Raw genomic sequence first — 14,939 nt, forward strand, 5'->3', positions numbered from 1 at the left:
CCTGATCTGTGCGGATGTCCGTTATGTTACTGTGGTGGGACGGTGTCACGGAGTAGGATATACAGTCCCGGCTGTCTCCCAACAAGTTTTTAAAACCACATATTGTCAAGCGGAGCGATTTACATAGTTTGCGACCCTAGATGCGGCTCCAGACTGTCTGTTACACCGGCACAAACACTCATAACATTTCTGCGCCCGGCAGCAGTCCCTGCTTTCAACGGCTCCGCGGGGCCCGGTGAGGCGCGGCGGTAGCAGATGGAGCCTGCACCGGCAAAAGCGAAGCCACAGGGCCGGCTCCTAGTGTCCACCCAGCTGGACGCCAGAGACGAGTTGGAGGAGGTAGGCTTTATACGGCAAAGCAGCCAAAATAATATGAATTCACAAAAATAAACTAGAACTAAATTGAGAATATTTAAACAAAATGAAGTTTATTTACCGACCAGCAGCGGGTACAAAGACGTGATGGAACCATCAAGTGCACATTGCTAACATGCTAGCTAGCATGGCTAGCAGCTATATCTCTAGATAGCTGTGCCACAGCGCACGCTAACATTTTGTTGAGGTTACAATCTCAGTGTGGGGCAGTTACTGTGTGTGTCCGTGTTGAATTAGCTCTCAAATATGTTGTGTCGGTGACATGGAGCTCCAGAGTTCATACATGTTTAGCCTAGCTTGCTAATCGCACGTAAACATGAATAAAACCTACATGCCAGGTGCGCATGCGCGGTTTTTCATATGTCAGACTTGACAGTTGGTTTTATTTAATTTCTCTTGTTATACAGAGTATCTATGGGGTTATTGATTACGGAATAAGATCATTGAGCTCATAAACTAGTGTTTCTTCCTTGTGTGTGTGAATCAGTTTGATTTTGGTTTGACCTGACATGGCCTCAATATGTTTAATGAATAAACTGTGTGGTTTCATGTTAGTTTTTTGTTAGCTGCGTTAATATTTTTTTGCTTTTATTGTGTCATCATTTGTTGGTCAGGTTCGTAAGTTTCCGTATTGAAGGTTTGCTATTGTTTATTTATTTTTATTTTTTTACCCAGACTATTGTGTTTGTAATTGTTTTTGTTTATTTCTCCTTGTTTATATACAGAAATTGGAGCGCTGTGTGGTTATTGTCCAGGGTTTGACCAATGGACTCTCTGAGAGAGAAGCCAATGATGCACTTAATGCCAGCGTAAGGAAGAATTCTTTTTTTATTTCATTTAGCAGGAAAAATACAACCTTTATTATTAATCACTGTAATTATAAGACTGTTTTCTGCTATGAATTTTTATGACATAACCATATTAAATACCTCTTTTGCTGTGTGTTATGCATTTATTACGTTTTTCGTTTGGGTTTACCACTACTGCAGGTGTGTAAAGGTCAGCAGCAGCATGAAGAGGTGTGTCTGGGTTTGTTCACTCTCGTGCTCATAGAGGCATCTCAGGCCCAGAGGGTAAGTTTTAGTGGGATCTCTAGGAATCTTTTACATTCTTCTGACCCCCCTGTAACATTATTTTGTTCGTATCAGTGCTACAGAGACCTAACGCTTGTCAACAGAGATGGGATGAATGTAGTTTTGGGGAAAATCAACCAGATTCTGATGGAAAAGTTCCTTAAATTACAGGATACTCCTAGAACACAGGTAAACACAGGATTTCTCATGCAAGGTCTTCAAACTCAGATTTGATGTAGTAGCCATTACTGGGGATTTGGATATGTTTGCAGCTGGTGTGGCTGGTCAGAGAGCTGGTGAAGAGCGGAGTGATCGGAGCTGATGGTGTCATTATGACGCTCCTGAAGCAGATTGCAGGTCAGGCAGATTGCTGTTTATTTATTTATTTTTTTGATAGTTAAGTTCAGTGCAAAATAGTATCAATGTTTGCTGTTTTCAGGTGGTGACATCTCCACCAAGAACCTATGGTTGGCTGAAAATGTCCTTGACATCCTGCTGGATCAAAAGTAAACTTTTCCTGGCGTATATTCTCCTGAAATGTTTGTGGCTGTTACGTATCACCTGAAAATGCCCAAAAGTAACTGTGTATTCTGTTTTGTGAAGGGAATGGGTTTTGAAGAGTGGCATGCTAATAGCAATGTCGGTCTACACCTATCTGCGTCTGATTGTCGATCATGGATCCCCTAATTTGTTGCCTCTCCGCCAGAAAGAAGTTGACTTCTGCATCAGCATGCTAAGGGAAAAGGTACAAGGAGAATAGGGTATCTATATTGCACGTATTTATCTCCTGACTCCGAAACCCCTATTTGTTTGTGTGTCTGTGTAGTTCGTGGAGTGCCAGATCATTGGCAGAGATCTGGTTCGTCTTCTTCAGAATGTTGCCCGCATCCCAGAGATGGAGCTGCTGTGGAGAGACCTGCTTCACAACCCGCAAGTTCTCAGCCCTCAGTTCACAGGTAAACTCATGAGGTTTGCATGTTCTTCCCTTGATTGTGTGGGTTTTCTCTGGGCATTTCTACTTCCTCCCACACTCCAAAAACACGCTTCATGGGTTAATTGGTGACTTTAAATTGCCCCCAAGTGTGGTCTTGGCACAGAGTTGTGACCTTTTCAGGGTGTACCCTACTTTTATCCAACAGTAACTTGTTTGACTCCAGGATTCAGTGGGTTTTGAAGATGGATAGATGGAAGTTCCTCGCATTTTTATTTGTGTTTCCCTTAAGATAAAGTTCCGTCGGCATTCGTGTTGCAGGTATACTCCAGCTGCTGACGGCTCGGACCTCGAGAAAATTCCTGGCTTGTAGACTCACACCTGACATGGAGACAAAGCTGTTGTTCATGACCTCCAGGGTAAGACAATCCTTTCTGGTTTACGTCTCTAGCTGCATCTTTTCTCAGGCGTGTGTTCGTATTTGTGCCTTTGAGCTTGCTTGTTCTTCTGTCACCGCCTCAGGTGCGTTTTGGGCAGCAGAAGCGGTATCAGGACTGGTTTCAAAGACAGTACCTGTCCACTGCTGAAAGCCAGTCCCTTCGCTGCGATCTGATTCGATACATATGTGGTGTGGTCCATCCATCCAATGAGGTGTTGAGCTCAGATATTCTGCCACGCTGGGCGATCATTGGTTGGCTGCTTACTACCTGCACGGTAAAATGTCACAGAAAATAAACCTTAATCTTAAAGTTTCTGTTGTTTAAGGTCTGTTAGTAATAATCTTGTTTATTTGTAGTCAAACGTGGCTGCTTCTAATGCCAAGCTGGCCCTCTTTTATGACTGGCTCTTCTTCAACCCAGAGAAGGACAGCATCATGAATATAGGTAAGACGTGCACTCTGTTCTAAATCACATGACCAAAACACTGTTCCTTTCCTATTGAAACTAAAAGTGGCCTTTTAAATGACTCTGGAAGTCAGTACTGAACACAAAAATGGGTATGCTTTAATAATAGATCAAAAGGTGATCAGAGAGGGAATTAAATATGAACGTTTAGGTTAGGTGTACATACATACATACACACAGCATAGGACAGGTCTGCTGAGCAACAGTAAAATAAAGATTTCCTTATTTATCAAACTTTTTTTTTTAATGTATTTTCCTTTCCCCTTTGCAGGATTTATCAGACCAAAATAGTTTTAAGTGAAAGTGTAATGTGAACTACTAAATTCGTGTAACTTTTAGCTCTTATTAAATAAACTCTGATCCCTTGTTTTATCTCTGTTCACCTTTTGCAGTCTCGCTGTTACGTAGATTTTTTTGTGTGCAATCTAGCGTGCTTTTTTTTTCTTTTTCTTTTTTAACAGCCTATTAGGGCTGCACAATATGAGGAAAAATCGCGAATTGCGATATTACTGATCAATATTGCAATGGCGATATAAATTCCTATAAATTAACAAACAGCAAACACTGGCTCTCAGATACTCACAAGTTGTGTGTGTGTGTGCGTTGAACTTGCGGCCCAGCCTGAGCAAGACCCTGCCGTCAGTGGCCCCCAGGTAAATTGAGTTTGAGACCCCTGATCTAAACTAACTCTGTCATTGTTTTAATTTCAGAACCAGCCATTCTGGTGATGCATCACTCCATGAAGCCTCATCCTGCTATAACAGCCACGTTGCTGGACTTCATGTGCAGGGTAACATGAAATCTGACAGCCCCCAAAACCAGGCGTGCAATTCCTGCTGGTGCTTCAACTCTGCTCTTCCTCCATTTCAACAGATCATTCTACACTTTTATCCTCCGTTAGAGTCTCAGGTCCGTCAGGGCGTCTTCAACTCGCTCAACTTTATTATGGAAAAGAGAGTGCTGGCGTAAGAACAGAGGATCTTTCTTTTCACGCTGGGTTTTTTATTTAATTTACAAACCACTGACTGATCGTTTGTTTTTCCTCAGTCACCTAGCTCCGTTGTTCGACAATCCGAAGTTGGACAGAGAGCTTCGATCGATGCTTCGAGAAAGATTCCCCGAATTCTGCAGCCAGCCGTCCCCTCCCACTGAAGGTACCCCAGAAAAAGACAAAGCAACCAAAGCAAAACCACACAAGTGCCTCACAACATTTCACTGATCCATTTCACTGGTTGGCTACAGCGTGATGGATATTTGCCCTTTTGAGGAAGAAAATGCAGCTGAAAAAATAAAAACGTTCCTGTGTTTTGCAGTGAAGATGGAAGAGGCCGTCTCTATGGAAATGGAAAACCACGAGGGAGATAAGGATGAGGGTTGCTATGACAACACAGAAGCCACTTTTAGTGATGATGAGGAAGAAGTCAACAACAAAGGTAAACAAAATCAAAACTGAATTCTAAGACTTAATTCAAATATTTCAAAATGAATTTTTCAATATTGTTTATCATTACGGTTATATCTCATCTTAAAAAATGGTGAAGACACTTTATTATTATTATTTTTCTTTTAGTATCTGTATTTTCATTCAGTTCTGATTGTTTCTCAATGTGCAGGAAAGAAGCGGGAGTTTAGGTTCCCTCCAATCAAAGAGGCTGTGGTGGAAGAGCCCGCTGACATCACACCCTGGCTTGACCAGTTAGATGACACCATGAAGGAGAAGGTACAGCAGCTTCAGAAGACCAGGTGAGGCCTTGCTAAGAGGTCATACATGCAACATTATCAATGTGTGGGTTGATTCTACTGTTAGACAAAATACCATGTCGTCCTCAGTGACACCGAATCTCAGTGTGAAGTGATGCAGGAGATCGTGGATCTAATCTTGGAGGTAAGTTTCCATTGTGCTCTCATAAACAGAAGATATATTCATAACCATACACTTCTCATACATGAAACTGTGTCCTTGACACAACATACTAAACCTGCTATTACAAACCGGGTTGTTAAAGAGAACACAGAACTTAAATTTGACTATTAAATCAGGACAACCACCTTTTTTCAGTAAAGCTTAAACTTGATCTTAAAAGAGCAATTTTTGTTACCACTGGACAGGAGTACTTATAAATTGGTGGTTCCCAATCTTTTTAAGGCCACGGACCGGTTTAATGTCAGACGATATTTTCACGGCCTGTACAAGTCTGAAGCTGTTTCTGATTCTCTTTTTTTTAGCCTCAATTTTCCTTTAACTATTAAAGGTAACGTTTATATTCATCCTCTGTAAAATATCTGCAGTAAAATATCTGCAGCTTAAACTTTACTTATACTCTAGATTTCCTGTAGGAACCATTAAAATGTGATCTTGACTTTGCCATAACGGTCAATGTAGAAAAAATCAGCTTCAGCCTCGGGTGCGATGGATGGAAAACAAAACTGTTATTAAAACATATTTTCTAGAAGCATGAATCCACCGTTTAAGCAACTTTATTGGCAGCCTCCTTGTAACATTAGACAGCGGGTTGCTGTACATTATGTACTATAATTATGGCGTGTGGGAACAATTGTTGCCATATATCATTTTTGGAGCGAAGGTTTCTAGATTTTATCTGTTATATGCAGATTTCTTTTATTTTGAAGGTACGGCTCTTCTGTTTCTTCTTTGGATCGTTTGTTTTATGTTAACTTTGCTAGCTTGGGGGTTTCAATTTAGCGCACAGTGCTGCCGCCTTAAGAAAGGAACATTCTCGTAATTTAAGTTACAATTTTTTCAACAAAAAAAAACATGTTTTGTTTGTAAACTGAATGAAAACGTACATGTAACTCTTTTTAAAAAATGTTTCATTGGTGAATCACTCTGTGTTGTGCAGGAGGACTTTGATACAGAGCAGATGTCCGCTCTGGCTTCCTGTCTGTCTGAGCTGTTTAAAGAACATTTCCGTGGAGAAGTTCTGCCAGACGAGATCACAGAGGAGTAAGTCTACCCCCTCCACCTGAAACGTGTTGACCGCCTTCTGGCTCTGATCGCCCATCTGTCTCTCCCAGGTCCCTGGAGGAGTCTGTCTGTAAACCCTTCTGTCTGATATTCAGAAACTTAGTCACCATGCAGGAAGACAACAGTGGCTTCTCAGTGCTGTTAGATATGTTGGCAGAACTTTACCAGAAGCAGCCAAAGATTGGGTACCACCTGCTCTACTACCTAAAAGCCAGGTGACCTGGATTTATCATTTATAAACTAATCAGAACTCTCTGCGATAAACACAACTTAATCTAGATTTTCCGCTTCCACAGTAAAGCCGCGAATGGGAAGATGATGCTGTACGAGTCGTTTGCCCAGGCGACAGCTCTTGGAGACCTCCATACCTGCTTGATGATGGACATGAAGGCCTGTCAGGAGGACGATGTCCGACTGCTCTGCTACCTCACACCCTCCATTTACTCCGAGGTACAGAAACCCACCCCACCCCGCCGACATACCAGAAAATAAGTTTATGGTCCTTAATACGGACAGGTGATTGCCTTTCCCGCTCCTATAATCTTTTGATCTATTTTTAAAGTTTTCCAAAGGGTCTTTTAATTATGGTTATGTCTTTTTTTGTTTTTTTTTACTGGTTTGCTTTAGGACATAGTTTCTGCAGAGCGGCAATAGTTTGTTATAAATTCTCCTCTGAGTTGTTGACACAGAACAACACCTCCCTGTTGCTGAGAGCTCAAAGCAGGGAGCTTGCGGCCCACCCAGTGGATTTTCTGCATCACAATACGATCTTTTCCAAACTGCTTTCCCCCCCCTATCAGCTTCTGATTTGCGATTTTAGTAAAGGAATACTCAGAAATGCAATTTTAAGTTCAATTTTCTTAAAATATATCCCCCATCATAAAACATGTTAAAAACAACAAAAACACAAATTTTATTGGAGTGGGCCTTTAATAGGGATGTAACGATTCAATTCTTATCATAGTTTGTGGTTGCAGATGTGAATTACAGTTACGGGGAGAGAATAGTGTCATCCGTTTTGTGTTTGCGTAATTCTTGATTTGTAACTCATACGATACATTTTGTGCGTAACTTTATGTACTTGCAATTGTACAAAAATTACAGAATAAATCTACACACGCTCAACTTTAAATTACAACAACTTGAAACCAACTACACATGCAAATCTTTAAAAAGTAAACACGAAGCACCTGATGAACTCAAAATCACATTTGCGCACAAATCCGATTTCAGACTCTTTTCGCACCTTGAATAAAAAAACTTTAATGTTGTGTTTTTGATTTTAAAACGCACAAGTCAGATTGGACTATTTTCCCTCCAAACACAGTCGATCATGTTTCATTTTGAACAATCCGATTCGCTGACATAAAATCGATCCAAGTCGTCTTTAGCCAAAAATTCCACCAGTGTGACTCAGAGAGAAAGACCTGGTTCTGAACAGGTGAAGTTTTCCAGATTTTTGGATTTCATTCAGATAATCAAGTGTAAATTAAATGTGTCCAAACAAACAAGTATAAATGAATGAATGTCAAATCCGTTCACATTTTAGATTCCTAAAGTTCAGCCCACTGTTGTTTTTCTATCCAAAAAATCCAAAGGGAACATGCTTAGAACATTCTTGCACACTGTATGGTCACATGACTTTGCTAAATTCAGTGTTTCTACACAGTGGACTGGAATAATGGACTGATCAATTTTTGCTGACATCACATGTGTGTTGTCTGCTGTGATGCACTTGGTCATTTTTACATTAAAGTAAAATTAACCCACTGTAAGTCAATCCAACATTAATATAATCAATGTATTTTATTTTGAAATGATTTTTTATTGATACAGGTCAATTAGATTAACAACTTGCCTCAGACATATCGGTCTGATTGGGTTATAAATCGATTCATCGATTAATAGTCTCGATTGATTAATTTTTATTTTGCCTCCTTGCCACCGATCTCTAACCACGATCGTTATCGTTACTCAGTTTCCAGACGAGACGCTCCGAAGCGGCGAGTTGCTCAACATGATTGTAGCCGTTATCGACTCAACACAGGTAAAACCAAATGCAACCCCATTGAAGTGTTATAGCCTCTGACACATGTTGACACACTCATGCTGTCTGTCTGCTTGCAGTTACAGGAGCTGATGTGTCATGTGATGATGGGGAACCTTGTGATGTTCCGGAAAGATTCGGTTCTCAACATCCTCAGTAAGGACTGGTCAATTATTCTGTTTAAGTCGTCGTCACATGGACCCCTTCGGGGGGGTTGGATCCTATGGGGGGGCTGCAGGTTTTTGGGTTGGTCCGTGGAGGGTGATGGCGAAAAGCGCCTCCATCTTGGGGAGAGTGCAGGTGTGTCTTGCAGTTCCCTTGAAGCTCGTGCGGTCACCTCAAAGAACGTCATCGAAATGGAACGTACCACTGTCATGCGTGTGGTAAGGGCATCATGAAGTGTCCGTAACCCCAGATTTACACGGGTCCGTCTGCAGTGCATCTCCGTGACGTTGTGTGGGGAGTCCGTCTACATTTAGATTATTTTTAAACCTAATACTCAGTCCCTTAGTTTTTTGTTTTGTTTATTAGAATTATTTTTATGAACCTTTCCTGTTTACTGCATGCCGACCGTAGTCGTCAGCTTGGGGGAGCCGCTCGCCTGGTTCCAGCCCGCTTCTGGTTCAGACCTGCTCGCAAAAATACAACAGCTGGTGGACAGACGACCCAGAGAGGTTCTGCACGATGAGGATTTTATCCACATCTCATTCAACATGCACTGTCTTTTTAGAAGAACCTTCCATCCCATAAAAGGCTCTGTCCCGCGTTCACAGCCGCAGACACGCCCCCTCTGCCCAACTACGCTGCCCTCTCGCACATCCCCTGACGGTGTTAAAGGCACCAAGACAGTCTTGGAACATCATTGTTATTTTACAAAAGCACAGAGAGCCGCAGTACAGGGATAAATGAGCCGTAACCCTGACATAGGCGATGTAAGCATTCTGATTGAATAATAAACGTTCTGTAGTGTGTGTGTGTTTGTCTGTGCCAACGCAACGGAGACGCACCCCAGACAGACCATAGGAAATCAGCTTTTAGGCTGATTTAAGTTGCAGTACAGGTGATGCCGTCGTACGGCCTTATTACGCCTCACTCTAGTCGTTAATGAGGTGCGAGTGCTGGCTCCTTACTGACTTCGCCTAAATGCGTGTACGGGTGTACGTGTGACACGTTTCCTGTTTGGATTTCCTAACGTCCTTTGATATTTTTATCCACAGTTCAGTCTCTAGAATGGGAAACCTTTGAGCAGTACAGCACCTGGCAGTTGTTTCTGGCACACAGTATCCCCCTAGAAACCATCATCCCCATCCTGCAGCATGTCAAATACAAAGGTGAATCCTCAGAGATCTCACAGAAAGCCTCTGCAGTGTGTCTAAAACGGAAGAAAAATAAAAAGAAATTGTGTGTTGCTATCTAAAAGCTGTGTTTTGCGTATTTATTTTTCAGAACATCCAGAGGCCTTGTCCTGTTTGCTGTTGCAGCTGCGCAGAGAAAAGTACGTCTGGCAAAAACAAGCACGGGACAGGATTCCATTATTTCGGCTCTTGCAACACTTCTGTGTGTGTTTCATCCCAGGCCAAGTGAAGAAATGGTGAAGATGATCTTGAATCGCCCCTGTCACCCAGAGGACCAGTTCACCACCAGCATTCTCAGACACTGGGCATGCAAATACGACGAGACCCTGGCAGAGCACATCAAAGCCCAGCTGATCAAAAACAACAACCAGCCCCGCAAGAGACAAAGGTGAGGAAGAAAGGATGCGAAAAAAGAAGAGCTATGGACGAAAGAGGAGTCGGGTTTAGCTCTGGGAGGTGAAGATTTAGTCCAGTTTCTGTGTTTGTCTTCAGTTTACGCAGTTCGAGCAGTAAACTGGCTCAGCTGACACTGGAGCAGATCCTGGAGCACATGGACAACCTAAGACTCAGTCTCAGCAATACGAAAAACAACTGTAAGAGCACAAAAACACTGCACAAAATTACCACTCTAATGATATTTCTGTTCGAATCTGCAACTGTTGTTTTGTCTTTGGCAGTTTTTTCTCAGACTCCAATCCTTCAGGCACTTCAGCACGTTCAGGCCAGCTGTGATGAGGCTCATAAGATGAGGTGTCGCATGTACAAACACATCAGAAAACATGTTCTGCTCATGTATTTAATACACTCTCTGATGAAAAGGATGTTTTTAACGTGTTTTTCTGTTATTTTCCTGTTGATGGAGGACATATATTAAGAAAATTGAGCTCGAATTTGCATTTCTGAGTATTTCTGTATTAAATCGTCCCAAATAGAATCTCTTTAAAACTGCTTTCTTTCTTCTGCCCCTGATTCACAGTCATTTAAAAAAGGAAATACTCAGAAATGCAATTTTTTCTTACATGTTACATGTTACAAGAACATGTTAAAAACGCCATTTTCATCTAGCTGGGTCATTAACTAAGTCTGTGCTTTTCCAGATTCAGCGACTTATTCGCCCTCGCAGAGGAGTACGAGGACTCTCAGTCAAAACCTCCAAAGTCTCGACGGAAAGCTCCGGCCACATCTCCCCGCTCGCGGAAGGGAGTAGCTCCGCCCACCAACAACGAGGAGGAGAGCGTCTCCACCAGTGCCTCGGTGTGTTCTCCGTCCGCTTCGGTGCGGTCCGAGTCCCAATTTTATAGAAAAAGTCGGATTGTTTTTTAACAAACTTGTTTTTTAGGAGGAGGAGGACTCGAAGCCCAAAGCTCCTAAGAGGAAGCGGAAAGGCTCCTCGGCGGTTGGCTCGGACAGCGACTGATGGACGCTCCAACCTCTCGCATCCGCAGACACGGATCACCAGCCAGCCATCCACCCGCTCGACCACAGGAAGTGGCTCAAGCCAAGCTCAGAGACACTGCAGGCTTCGAATCCGTGACAAACTGATCTCCGTTTCCATGGAGACAATAGGACTGCCAACTGGACTTGGACCCAACAGGTCAAACGTCACTGTGTGGCTATTCTCCCATAATGCACTGGGATGGGACAACATGAACTCTGGAACCAAATGGACTAATTTTTAACAATGGACATGATTGCTACAGTGATGATGAGTGCACCCCCACCCCTTTTTTTTCCCTCTTTTCTTTATTGGGGGGGCTTCTGGGATCCTTGTTTTGGAGGATTCTCACTTCCTGCTGTTTTTAGCAGCTTATTTCCTATTAATCTCACCGCAGTAAAGCTCCACTTCTCTTGTTATATTATGTAAAGATGAATCTGTCATATAAAAACCGATGGTTTAAGGACGCCCTTCGTCTGTTACTTGGGGGACGGGGTGAAGGATGCCGCTGCCGCCGCCGCTCCCATCACCATGGCGCCATGATCCCTTGTGTCAAATGCAGTTCATGAACTTTTCTGACCTTTTGTTAAAACCCACTGAAGATTTGATGGACATAAAATATTTTTTGATACTCTGTGCATCTTTTACATCGTGACATTTAAGAGAAACTCACTCGCTGTAGTAAAATCAGAAAACATAGAAGAGCTTGTCAACATTTCTTTATACCCATGAAGCTTCTTCGAGTATCCCAGAATTTAAACTGTATTGTAAAATTGATTCATGCAGCACCATTTCACCGCTTTGTCCATAAAAATGAAAAGTTGAGCTGCAGCCTCTGACCAACATCACATCCTAATCCTGACCTTTTAGAACAGTTTCAAAGGGTAAAATAAAAATAATTTAACACTTATTCAATTACTTAAAGCTAGACTGTAACGACTATTTTCTGCTCAGTTATTTTCAGTTTCAAAGTCTTTCATACACATTTTGTTGACGTGTTTAAAGACAGTTAACTCTGGAGATGAGCTTCATGAAAGCATCTTTATTTTTACTGATAAAAGTTTCTGAAGCTTTTTTTAAGTTTGATAGCTCTCTAAAACTACACTCAGCCATAAAAGCGTAAAGAATAATAAGTTAATAATTGGAGGGGATGACTGGCTAAAGGGGATTTTTATCCTGGAAAACCCAATCGGTGAAATTTGACAACGGCTTTTTATAAAAATCTTCTTTTTTTTTTTGGCACTATTACTTGCAACAAAAAAGCAAAAATGTCGAATTAACTTTAAATACCCAGGGGTTAAAGTCCGTACTGATTAGGAAGCTGGAAAATTGGGTTTAACTGTTAAAATTCCATCCCGATCTATTTTCAAAGTGTTCCTAGTGGTCTTTTAATTATGGCTCTTTAGTTTTTAGCCTAAATCAAAAATTCTGTTTTGTTTTATAGTTTCTTTGAAACTGTAGAAGTTCATTAGAAATTCACATGTGGGTTGTGGGCGGGGCCTCACCCCACTTCCCCTCATTGTTACCTAGAGCTCTGTTTAGTCTTTTGGCGCGCACAACCAATTTTCTACGTCACAAATGCAGTTTTTTTTCCCCATCTTTTCCTGAATCATTACGATTTCTATCCCTCCACCTATTTCTTAACCCCAGGGGGTCAAGGGCTGCCGGAGTCTCGTCTCTATGGACAAACGTTGGAATGAGACTGGGGTCGACCCTCAACGGGTCTGTCGCAGGGCCAGAGGAAGCCGGAGTGCCCGGAGAAAACCAATGCATGGATGCAGAAAATATACAAAGGAGAACCGTCTCGCTGTGAGGCAAGGACGCTAACCACTTCACCGCCATGCAGCCCTCGCAGTGATTTGAATCAAAAAAATATTCAGAAATTTTCTTTCAGCTTAATTTTCTTCATGTATGTTGTGAATAATCAGAAAAATTCAAATTCAAACAAAGTGATGCATCTCCAAGGGGCAATTACTTTTACGCCACAAGAACATGTTAAAAACACCATCGGGGTGGGTCTTTAACTTGCACCAGGTTGAATTGGTTTCAGGGTCAGAATGGATCTTAGCAGGCTGCTAAACTGAACCCACTTAATCCTTTGAGGTTTTCTTCATCTGATGCAGGCATGTCCAAAGTCCGGCCAAAGTAGGCCAAATGCGGCCCCCGTGTTCACATTTCCACGGGCCGCTGGCTCCTTTCATAAAATCAATAACATGCGGCCCCCCAGCACTTTTATAAAAAACTGTATAGTTTGTTCATTGTGGTTGGCCAAATGAAAATTTCACATTCATCATGAAGAGGCACTATACCAGATGAGACGTGCTATCTACGACAAGCTATGATCGGTGTGAAAACTTGACAAACTGACAGGGATTTGGGGGAAAATATTTAGATCTAAAAGAAGAAATAAAAGGTATGTTAAAAACACTATCGGGCTGAATGGTTGGCCTTTACACATTTCCACCACACCAAATTTGGCCCTCCTTGAAAAAGTTTGGACACCCCTGATCCAATGTCAGCTGCAATTAGCTAGTATGAAGCCTCTGATTAGTGTTATATGAACCACCTGCTGCTTCTGTTATAAGAAAGTTCACTTGGAACCAGTAGCAACAGACTAAACTGGTTGTAGTGAGTTAAGGTGGATAGTTGAGCCTTTAAGAACTGATACTGAAGTCATGTAAGGTGCTTTATGTCATTAGGGCAAATATTTACGTTTATTAGTTCCTCTAAAGGTGAACTTTACATTTTGTCTCCTGTCCTCTAGCATCATGTCAGCAGTCAAATCCCGTGTGTCTCTCCGGTCTCTGGTTCTGACCCCGGAGCGTATTCCGAGCTTCATCAACCCTTTACGCAGTCCGCTCCTGGCATCCCCGCGCCTCCTCCTGAACTCTCCAGACCGGACCAGGTTACTGTCGGACTGTGATGACGGCGGATCTCCGCCAGCAAGCCAGCCCAACACCCCGACGAACCCCAGGGGGTCTAAGAGGTTTACGCTGCGCTTGCCTTCGCCTGCGTTCGGACGCGCCCGGAGCGCCACCGCTGCTCCAGCAGAGTGCGCAGACGTGGATGCCATAACCTGCGCAGCCATGTCGCTAACGCACATCCCTAAGGTGACCACACCTTATGGGTTCCGCGCGGTGCTGGCCACGAGTCCGTGCACCAACCGGCGGGAGTCCCTGTTCCATCGCCACAAACAGGTGAAAGTTACGGTCACGGAGGATGACGCGCAGACTCCAGCGACGCCGCGTCCCGCCACAGCTCCAGGAAGGTCTCTGGGGCCCCGGCTGCAGCCATTAAAGGCTCTCGGTCTGCAGGTGATGAACGAGCTGAAGAAACCCGTGGCCAGTCTGAAGGCTTTGGGTTCATCTCCACGGATGACTGCTGCCCCTGAGTCTCTGTCGGACTGATGCCGAGGGTTTATGGTGGTTTAACATATTTTAATATATTCTTCTATTAAACTGATTTAATCTGAAATTGTTTGGCATTGTTTTTCCTTTAAACAAATCTGGTGTCATTACATATTAACATTTTTGTAGGACATGAAGAAGGGGAAGCTAATAAAACCCTGACTCAAAAAAGCAAGTGACCTTTTAAAATGCTGAAGATTTAAATTCTTTGAACAACTTCTGACTTATTTTTGTGTGTGAAAATAAGGCAGAAACTGTTTTTATTTAAAGGATGCAAATGTTCTGGTCACCTTATTGCCTGGGGGGGCTAGAAATAAACTATTTAAATGTTATTGCCTTTTTTTTTAAAAGTCATTTACGCATTGATTTACTTTACGAAATATAACTACAAATTACTCGTAATTTGGATTTCGAAATCCTGAAAA

At 42.5% G+C, this 14,939-nt stretch overlaps 2 protein-coding genes across 2 annotated transcripts; both read left to right on the forward strand.

Moving 5' to 3' along the window:
• The first annotated feature begins 255 nt into the window (after nucleotides 1-255).
• Nucleotides 256-11,809, forward strand: ints3 (integrator complex subunit 3). Its single transcript, XM_004073743.4, has 29 exons — nucleotides 256-339; nucleotides 1,101-1,184; nucleotides 1,365-1,448; nucleotides 1,524-1,637; nucleotides 1,721-1,805; nucleotides 1,888-1,954; nucleotides 2,052-2,193; nucleotides 2,275-2,404; nucleotides 2,701-2,798; nucleotides 2,902-3,093; nucleotides 3,176-3,263; nucleotides 3,995-4,074; nucleotides 4,158-4,249; nucleotides 4,332-4,438; nucleotides 4,598-4,717; nucleotides 4,898-5,027; nucleotides 5,115-5,169; nucleotides 6,146-6,249; nucleotides 6,321-6,485; nucleotides 6,567-6,720; nucleotides 8,249-8,317; nucleotides 8,398-8,473; nucleotides 9,535-9,648; nucleotides 9,764-9,812; nucleotides 9,893-10,060; nucleotides 10,165-10,265; nucleotides 10,350-10,422; nucleotides 10,770-10,926; nucleotides 11,012-11,809. The coding sequence occupies exons 1-29, from the start codon at nucleotides 256-258 to the stop codon at nucleotides 11,087-11,089; spliced, it is 3,060 nt and encodes a 1,019-aa protein (XP_004073791.1). The 3' UTR covers nucleotides 11,090-11,809.
• A 1,867-nt stretch (nucleotides 11,810-13,676) lies between these two features.
• On the forward strand, nucleotides 13,677-14,581 carry LOC101171924. The gene is made up of 2 exons (XM_004073744.3): nucleotides 13,677-13,784; nucleotides 13,872-14,581. Exon 2 carries the CDS (start codon nucleotides 13,876-13,878, stop codon nucleotides 14,512-14,514), a length of 639 nt encoding a protein of 212 aa, XP_004073792.1. The 5' UTR covers nucleotides 13,677-13,784; nucleotides 13,872-13,875; the 3' UTR covers nucleotides 14,515-14,581.
• Nucleotides 14,582-14,939: the final 358 nt, after the last annotated feature.

Source organism: Oryzias latipes, chromosome 11 (genome assembly GCF_002234675.1).
Source record: "Oryzias latipes chromosome 11, ASM223467v1".
NCBI lineage: Eukaryota > Metazoa > Chordata > Actinopteri > Beloniformes > Adrianichthyidae > Oryzias > Oryzias latipes.

Bases quoted from the DNA above. Each gene is read 5' to 3' on its own strand.
- ints3 (XM_004073743.4), top strand. From the start codon at position 256: ATGGAGCCTGCACCGGCAAAAGCGAAGCCACAGGGCCGGCTCCTAGTG. The intron at 340-1,100 runs GTAGGCTTTATA...GTTTATATACAG, and splicing joins CCAGAGACGAGTTGGAGGAG to AAATTGGAGCGCTGTGTGGT. The intron at 5,170-6,145 runs GTAAGTTTCCAT...TGTGTTGTGCAG, and splicing joins TCGTGGATCTAATCTTGGAG to GAGGACTTTGATACAGAGCA.
- LOC101171924 (XM_004073744.3), top strand. From the start codon at position 13,876: ATGTCAGCAGTCAAATCCCGTGTGTCTCTCCGGTCTCTGGTTCTGACC.